The sequence below is a fragment of the Zea mays genome, chromosome 2, assembly GCF_902167145.1.
Source record: "Zea mays cultivar B73 chromosome 2, Zm-B73-REFERENCE-NAM-5.0, whole genome shotgun sequence".
NCBI classification, from domain to species: Eukaryota; Viridiplantae; Streptophyta; class Magnoliopsida; order Poales; family Poaceae; genus Zea; species Zea mays.
In genome coordinates, this window is record NC_050097.1 from 194,363,361 (window position 1) to 194,373,195 (window position 9,835).

The 9,835-nt window shown below is 41.8% G+C and overlaps 1 protein-coding gene across 1 annotated transcript; it reads left to right on the top strand.

Moving 5' to 3' along the window:
- Positions 1–8,832: 8,832 nt before the first annotated feature.
- On the top strand, positions 8,833–9,482 carry LOC100278430 (uncharacterized). The gene has a single exon (NM_001329104.1). It carries the CDS (start codon positions 8,951–8,953, stop codon positions 9,209–9,211), a length of 261 nt encoding a protein of 86 aa, NP_001316033.1. The 5' UTR covers positions 8,833–8,950; the 3' UTR covers positions 9,212–9,482.
- The last annotated feature ends 353 nt before the right edge of the window (positions 9,483–9,835 follow it).

Below are 9,835 nucleotides of genomic sequence, written 5' to 3' on the forward strand. Positions count from 1 at the left end.
CGTTAGAACGGGTGGATAGGGTCTAATCCATGTTACATGTATTAACTAACCTGTTCGAGTGGGTCACATTGGGTTAGTTCAGATTAGATGGAAACTAGATTAGTTTAGCATAACTAGATTTGACTAAATAAGACCTAATTAATTTTGGATCAGATTAGGTCGAAAGGGGTCTAGGCATGACTAGATTAATCTAGATAAGATCTGCTTTTATTTTAGAATGGATCATGTTTGTTACCCTATCATGAGATAAGCAAAGTGGTGGGGATAAGTATGCTTATTAGGACAGGGTGAGTCTCTAAGAGTAAGCTAGAATCTTTTCGAGATAAAATGAATCTATTAAGGTAAGAAAAAATCTTTTAAGATTAGATAGGTCTATTAAGATATGAGAGAATCTTTTAAGATAAGATGATTCTGTTACGATAAGGAGGAATCTTTTAAGATAAGATGGATCTATTAGAATAAGAGAGAGTCTTTTAAGATAAGAGGGATCTCTACGAAATAGATACATTTTAGTGGAGGATAATCTAAGTTGTTTAGTTATCTCATGAATTTTATTTACTTATATTTATGCCTATATGTATATGCAGATATAATTGTGGACATTACTCCACAACTAATCACACTCAACCAAAGATCCAAATCAGACAAATATCATAAGAACAAACACTTAAGCGTATAGATACCTATAAAAATAGTTTTGTTTTTGTTACTAAGAATAGGTCTCCTATTCCTAAAAGTCACTTTAGGCACAGGATTTCAAAGTGTGAAATCCACATTTGTCTTTAGAGGGAAAAGGTAAGAATAATTAAAGTATAGCGGAAATAGATGAGGAAAGATTAAGATAAGTTTAGAAAAATATCAGAGTAGCATAGGTAAGGTTAATCAGAGTAGAACAGTAGAAGCTGAGACTAGATCAAGAAAAGTATAGAAAGAATCAAAGTAAGGTAAGTAGGTAAGGGTTTGTCCATTTCTATCTAGGTTTCGTCCTACAGTCAACATTCCTCTGATACCACTTCTGTAACACCCGGTTTTAGCGGACAAAGCCGGGTGCATCTCATACATGCGCCAAAGAAGACAACATATATAATCACAGAGTGTATAGAGATAAATGTCATAATAATCAGAGTACTTATTACATAGCGGAAGACTTACAAAATAAAAGATAAATATAACAGGATCTAAAAACTATCCTTGGCGCCAGAAAGTCAACTGGGAGACGTCACCTAGATCGAATCGAACTCCTCGTTATGGCTCCTCTTGAACCACCTGTTCTTCTCCTGTGGGGGGTGTGAGACAGCAAGGGTGAGCTCACACATGTTCATCGCTCAACAAGTTGTGGGGAATAATGTGGCATGAACTCATCAAAGTTGGGAGCTCATGAAGTGTAAGGCTTATCAAAGAAAATGGTTAAAGCTGAGCATTGCTTTTAATGTTGGTCAAACTTTTATTAGCAATTACTAGATGTAAGTAAATACCAAACCATAATAAATAATAGAACAAAATTAATAAATAATCCCATGCAAATGCATATGACAAATTGAATTTAGGTTCCATAATTTAATCATGTGAGGGTCCGAGCCGCTCATGACCGTGAGCACGACTAGTATACTAGTTTTACACTCTACAGAGGTTGCGCATCTTTACCCACAAGCCGTGTTACCCATCTGCCAAGGGGTCATGAGTCCCATACACCTCTACCAAGGAAGTGAGGCAGGGTAACACTACGAGGCCTTTACAAAGTTCCACTAGCTTCAGAAATCCCGCTACAGTTTATAGGAAGCTCCAATGCAGGGTTCTTGCCTGACCGCCATCGCAGCAAAGTCAACTCAAGGACCTCCCTACACTGACCACTCCCTTACTGCCCTTGCCCCTTTCGGGTAAGGAAGACCTCCACTAGCTTTCCTAGTTAATCAGCCAAGGGCGTCCCATTAAACCCTTGTGGTAGCACTGTTTTCCCGGGTGGTCGCTCCATGTTCCAATTAATATAATGATCTTATCATGAACATAAATAACATAACAGAATAATTGGAATGGATGTAATGAAATATTAATCCCAAAACCATATAGAGCAATAGCATAACTACCCAAGTGAATCAGGGGTAAACAAGGTAAAAGGATAAACAGACTAGGGTGACCTATTGGGTCCCATCAAAATTAAACCTATGCATTGAATAGTGATAACAAAGAACATTATTGGGTAACAAAAGTGGATCAAGGGCACAACTTGCCTGGCACTTGAGATTCCAGTTACCAGGGTGATTCTTCAGATCCTCGTGACCTCACTGCTAGTCGTAGCAATACAAACAAACATGGTATGGATAAAATTAACATCACACCAAACATAAGTACAAACTGAATAATAATATTCTACGCGAAGCTACGAAATCGCGGGATCGAGAACTACTAAGATCGGAGCTACGATTAAAAAGATATGGTTTTTTGGAAGACCTACTTGATTAAACAATTAGTTATAGATTTTTATGTTGATTTTATGAATCATGTGATAAAGATATTAAATAAATAACTTCTAATCTATATTATATTTGAGTAGAGACCATATTTTAGTTAGATCATAATCATAGACAAACCATCTTTGATTAAGGAGATTAATCTATTAAACATAGGTTTAAACAATATCTAATTATACAAGTAAGTAATATGGTACAAATAATAATATTATTGTGTAGTTAATATTATTATGAAGCTAATGCAATTTGAACGGGTTAATTTGGAGTTGAAACAAAGAAATTATGGATTTACTAAGCTTTTGAATTAAATTTTGTACTAAAATTCGATTTTCGGATTAAATTCAAAATTACATCCTGTTATTGGACTACGGCTACTAATATCACCAAGATCAGGGGCTAAAACATAAAGCCTACGCAGACTCAGAACTCCCCCGCCAGGACTGCGGGTTGGTTTTGGATAAGTGGAGGGTCTCTTGTGCTATTCTGCCATGGCGAAGGGGTATCGGCGATCCACAGCCGTTGGATCAAAACCGAGAGCCAAGATTAGATCTGGCGCCCAACGAACCGGTATGCGCTATTGGCCGTGGGATCAAAATCCGATGGCCCAGATTCTATGAACCCTGATATAACCAAAACCGCATGATCTGAGATCTATGGCTCCCGCAAACTGGTATGGTCTGCACTAATCCACGTCGTTCATCAAGGGACGGACGGCGCACACATCCTTCCCACAGCACAGAAGTCGTCATCTACCCCTAGCGCGTGGATACGGCGGCGCCCGTGACCGCGACGGCGAGACCGTCGTGCTTGTGAATCCAACAAACCCGAGCACCATTCCCCAATTAGCTCATCCCTCGCCAAACCGATGACCTCCTGAATCTAATTCACCAACCAATTGCAGCCGCCATCAAGCACAGGCCCCTGCCCATGGCAGAGCACCAATTTGAAGTGGTGCCAACGCTGCACGCCCAAATTCGTCACCCAGACCCTATTCGAACTACCCTACATGACGCTAGAAGGAAAGGCGAACGAGATGGTTATGGTCCATACCATGTATCGGCGTCTGGTTGATGATGGCCACGGTGGAACGCGAGCTCGGCGGAGAATTCTACCTCGACAAGTAGTTCATCGCGCACCGATCACCCGAACGGCCAAAATCGGCGGCGAAGATCTACGCCTTGCTCCTCCGCGCCCGACTGATACCCCACAGGACCCCAATTTCGACGGTCGCCCGTTCCACGGATTAGCTCCCTTCCCCGGCGTCACGGTAAAGGCGCGCCCACACTTCAGCTCACGAGCGTGGCAGGTGTGGTGAGGAGCTTGCGGTTAGGCAAGAGGAGCAAGGGGGTGCGGCTTAAATACCCTCGGACGTGGCCCTGCAAGCCGTTTCCCCACCCTGTTCCATCCGCGCGAGGATCCCGGCGAGACTGTTGCGGTGCGCGTCCGACTCGGCGGGGAAGATCTTGCTGACCATAGGGGCCCCGCAAGGAAGTGGCTCGCGTGAGTGGATAAGGAGGCTGGGCGCTCACGTGATGTACTGGGCCGGGTTCTAGGGATTTTGGCCCAGGCGCCCAACAGGTATGCTTTCTCTTTTTTTTCCAGTTTTCTATTTTCTGTTTTATTTTCCTTTCCAAGCCTTCAGTTCATTTCAAATTCAAGATTCCAGTTTCCAAATTTTAACATTATCTCTAATATAACATATATTATTTATATTAATATTATTCTCTTTGTCACTCATTTATTTATGAGATGAATAAATGGTTTCCTAAACATTTCCTCTCATTTTATATTTTTTTTTCAAAATTGGAGGTCAAGTTTATGTGTTCCATAGAATGTATCACCATAAAATCATCATCAAGGGATCAAGCTTTCTTTATCAATTTATTAGTTACTTTAAGTAATTTAATATTATTGTTTGAATATTAGAAGGAAGAATCCTAATAGGTTTCCAAAGGTCTTCAAAATTTTTCACCACACTATTATATATATTTTTGATTCTTTATTTCATTATTTTATGATATATATATATATATATATATATATATATATATATATATATATATATATATATATTTCTCCTACTAATTTTAGGTCTTACAAATTAGTAGCAAAGAATAAGAGTTTGTCTTATTCATGTTTTCAGTATCAATCTAGTATTAGCCAAAACTTTGGTCTGTTTTTCCGTACACCTTCCGCTAACTAAGTGGATGTTTCTTTAGGATTATAATCTATCTAGATTATATAATTAAATAATTTTTGAATTAATTAAAAATTATTGGATTATATAATCTAGATATATTATAATCTCAAACAAACATCTCTAACTGTATATAACTCAATATATGTGAAAGCTATCTCTATTCATCTTTCTAAGTCATATTTTATATATGACATATATATGGGACTTCTTGAGGTCATGGAAAAGAAAAAGGAGTTGAAATATGTATGTGTATTTGTACCTTTAATAATTACTAGTCATATCGCGAGTTGTTTATTTGTCTCTTGTCCAAACTTACGCGTGAGTCGTTCCCAGGTTTTCTTTTTGCCCGCGTATCCGGGAAGAGTTTCTTGTTTTGTCCGTCTTCCCAAATATTTGGTCGGTTAGTCAAAAAATGAATCATACCATACATGATACATACAAGAACCCAGCGTTCTCATGTTTCTGTAAGCTTCTTCCTATTCCTGTTAACGCCAAAGTCCTCTACTCATCTCCGTCCTCGACATCGCTGATGAATTTTGGCGCTGCCGCCTATCGCTGAAGGCCTTGTTCAGTTAGAGGTGAATTTTGGCGCTACCGCCTGCCGCTGAACCTTGTTCGGTTAGGAATGATTAAGGAGAATTAGAGATGATTTAATCTCATCTCAATCCACTTCAATGAAGCTTCTTCGGACCGCTATAGAGTACAGAATTTACCCTTCCCCGGTCGCTGATCGTGCCAGCGTCTGCAAGACTGCAACCTCAAAAACACAGGAGACCAACACAAAAGCCTGCGTCGTCTGCCGTCGCCGCTGCATCACGCAACCGCCATGCAAGCGTATCACCGACCGATGACACCTGCCGACCTGCACGCCTCGCGGTTTCCTGCGCCCGCAGCGGTTTCTTGGGAGGAAGAACGCGCCATGCCGCCGTGCGCCGGGACTCGCCCAGTTTGCTGCCAAATCCGGCGGCTTTCGGCCATCTGGCGGCAGCAGCAGCAGCCTGATGAAACACTCCAGCGTCTGCAAGCGACGCAGGAGATGGATGAGACAACGGCAATAATAAATACGGGTTCAGCACATTTGTGTTCCGAGCTTGTATTCCCTCGGTTTTTTTTTTGTCACTTGATAATTCAATTTTGTACTATCCAGCCATAAGTAAAATGAAGCGGATAGAGTATTGTTTATGAGAAAACCTAATTTGTGTCTCTCATTGGGTCCTACAAGAACGGATAGTGTTTGGTTCATTTTACTAAACTTTAGTCCGTTCGTTTGAATGCTAAATAAAAGTAATAAATAAATTTTAAACATAAATTTAATTATATAGATAAAAACTAAACGACAAGACAAATTTATTAAACTATAATTAATTTATGATTAACGATTGTTTACGTAAGGATCACATGATTCATATAGGACAAATCATAGACTAATTAGGTTTAATAGACTCATTTTACATTTAGTCCTTATCTATATAATTAGTTCTAAAACTATATTATATTTAAAAATTTTAATTAGCATTAAAACATTCGATATCACAAGAATAAAATTTAGTCGAATGGATCCAAATAGTTGCATAGAAGGAATTAAGCAAGCGGTGCGTGTTTGAAAATAGGATACCATATAAAAAATATTTTCTTTTAAAGATTTTACAAATTACGAGATCACTTTCGAATATTTTGTGGTTTCGTTCTTATGGCTAAATTATTAAGGGCTCGCTTGGGTTCTCTAGAAATCAGACTTGGGTGTTCTTCCAATATTTTGCTAAATAGAGTTTACAAGACTCATATAATCTGATCTACCAAACATCGTTGTTCGTGTGTTTTTTTTTCAGGCATCAGCCCAGAGGCGGGTCTACATTTTTGTTGAAGGGTATGTCGCGTCAAAAAAATTTACTATATGTATAATACAGTAAAAATCATTTAGAAATTCGGTAAAAAAATTGTCCCACAAATCGGTATTCATGCAAAATGAAAACTAGCATACTCCTTAATTTTAAGAATTTGTATAAATTGTCCTTCGTCTAATGAAGTTATCAATGGAATCTTATTTCTTAGTTGATTGAATTGTTCTACTCGTGTCACTGCATTAACAGTCTGTCAACCTTGAGTGCTGCTTACAAAGGCTCCCTGGCTTGCTATCTGATGCCGAGCAAATAACAGTTATGTGACTTCTAGAGAATATAATTCAGAATAAAGTTAGACGAGATTGTACGAAGAAAGTTATGCGAAATCATTGTTTTGTTCGGTAGGTTTATAGTTTACAAAGGAGAGATCTCTATCGCCACTAGACTAACACTTATGCAAGTCTGCACTGGTGAGCAGACGAGGCAGCATGGTGCTCGCCGCTTGGAATTACAACTCACGAGGCAAGCTGCAGGCAAAGCAACGTTTGAGATTGCGAGGATGGCAAAATTTGTGATTTTTTTTTGTAGTTTTATATAAATGTAGTAGTATGTTGGGCTACAGGGTATGCCACGGCAATATCGGGCATACACTGTAGATCCATACATGCCATCAGCTCCACCAAACATCGTTGTTCATGTGAATAATGTACTATTTCAAGTTTGCTCGATTGTTGAGTGACATCTCTTGCTTCATTTGTTTGCTTATATATATTGTACTATTTCAAGTTTGCTTTGACAAGTTCCGTAGATCTGGATAGAAGTGTGAGCTCCACTTGGAGAAGAGAAGTACGGTATTTCTATTTTGGTATATGATGATATATCAAAATTGTAGCAAAGTACGGTATTTCTATGTTCCTTTTAAATGGGCTGCAGATGGTCTGGACAAAATTTGGCGCCAGCTGGACTGGACAAAATGTTGCACGTGATGGGCCAGTAAAAATGAAGCAGGGCACTGAAGTAGCTGTTAGAAAAATCGTGTGGGTTTATTAAGAACGAAGTGGGCTGACAATAAAATCTGGGAATGCTAATTGGGCTAGCAAACTACAAAATAGTTGGTGCGCGATGTAAAAAAAGAAGGAAGGCCGACCGAACAATGTTTTAGGCCTGTTATAAGTCAGCCAACGATGTGGCCATGTGGGTAACAGGCAGGTCGTATTTTAGTTTTTTTTTTGATGTTTTTTGATCTCTGACTATATGACATGACGCAATAACGTATAACAATAATAACCATAAAACGATATCATGAATATCTGGCTCTCGCCATCCATCGATATCATAGGTGTGTGACATCAAAATATTCTGATCTTAAAAAGAAACAACTGTAACGTTCGCCAACCATGTTTCATAAATCTTAAATTTTATATAGTATGGTATAAATGAAATGTAAAAACGATACTCCATTCGCTCCAAATTAAAATTCGATTTAGCTTTTTTTATAGATTCATACAATAATTAATCTATGTGTCATCCGTCTGAATATATAGGACGAAGGGAGTAGATTTCTTGTAGCGCTATTTTGGCTCCGTGGCGTTCTCTGCTACGGCACCGACCACCCTGCCGCACGCAGCTATGCCTCATCCGTACGTAGCATCCCACTTCCAAGCATGGTACACAAAAACTCTCGCTCTGGCTTCTTGATCCTTTTTCTTAGTTCGTAAGCAACCTCCACCCATCGATCAACTCCATCCGAAGCCGCAAAGCCGTTTCCCAGAACAGAGGAAATCCCACGCCGCGATTGCTTAATCCAGTCGCGCAACCACTCGCTACCTACGGTTAATTGTCCACGACCACATCGTGCGTTCAATTCCAGGAACAAAAAAATGCCACGACTTGACCTGTCCAAAAAAAAAAGCACACAGCACAGCACTGCAGTGTAGATGAATACAATTTCTACGAGTGAGATCAATGCACATGCAACTCCTAGCCTAGACCGATCGAGACAAGAGCACAGGTGCATGTGCATCGCTTGCAGAGATTTCCAATAGCAATAGGGGTAGGCCACGGCCACGGAGGACGGACCGCGTCCAAGCCCGCACGCCCACAGGAGGACCACGGGCGGCGGGTGGCCAGCCGAACCGCACGCCTACAGCTCCTGCAGCGCACGCTAAGCAGAGGCACCGTTTTCCCGCCGTGGCGGCGCGCGCGGAAGTGGATGGATCATCCATCGACCGACCGTCTCTCTCTGACGCACCTCGCTCTCGCGTCGCTCCAATCCAACCCGGCCGACGACTACAAAGGCACCAGGAGGCGCAGTGCTTCACACACCCACCGTTGCTGCTGCTATACCACCATCACCAGTCACCACCACCGGATAAGGACACGGCAGCACTAGCTCGTAGAGGGTCGGCCAGAGTCAGCAAAACAGAAAAGGGAGAGGGGGGATGGGGGCCGATCGCTTCCCGAGCGTGGCGGAGGGCGGCCTCGGCGGCGAGGCGCTCTACTGCGCGGTCATCCTGTGGCTGTCCGTGACGTCGTGGATCATCTTCACCTGGGCCGGCGACGGCGGGGAAGGCGGGAGGAGGCGGCGGGGCGGCGGTCGCAGCCGCGGGAGCCCAGCGTTCGTCGGCGCGTCGGGGCTCTGCGACGGCACCGGGCCCGAATGCAGCGGCGGCTACGGCATCTGCGGCACCTGCCTCGACTAGCTAGCCGCGCGCCTGCTCTGCTACTAGTAAGTTTGTGTGAGCGTGAGCGTGTTTCTAGCATCTACATGTCGTCGTCGTCGTCGATCCGTGACCTCGATCGAACCGGAGCAGCTCCCCTGTGTTATGATCCTCTGTAAATTAAGCTGGAAGCCTGCTAAAAGTATCAGATACATGCCTTCAAAAGTATATGAGATGAGATTCTTCGTCGGCGAGGTTACTTTATCCGCTGCGTTTAGCTGCTGTGTAGGATCTCTCTTTTTAAGGAATTGATTCATAAGATGGGCACATGTCCTTTCAACTAGACAGTTTGCAGTAGTTAATTACGAATCCAACAGCTTTTGGCAAGCAAGCCGAAGCCTGTCAAGCTGGGCAATGGTAGGTGCTCTCGTTACTTACTAGGAGCTAATAGCTCGTACAAATTAAAGCTGTTAAGTGCCCCCCCCCCCCCTATTTTATAGATGAAATAGTTAGATAAATATAATCTAGGGGGGACCCTCCAAATCCTGTAATTGTTGCCTTGTTGGGAGAACAAGCGAACAGGACTGATATGCGACACAGGAGGTCAGGCTTGATCGAATTTTGTTCTGCTCTGGCTACATAGATATCTCTACTAATCCTTAAGGG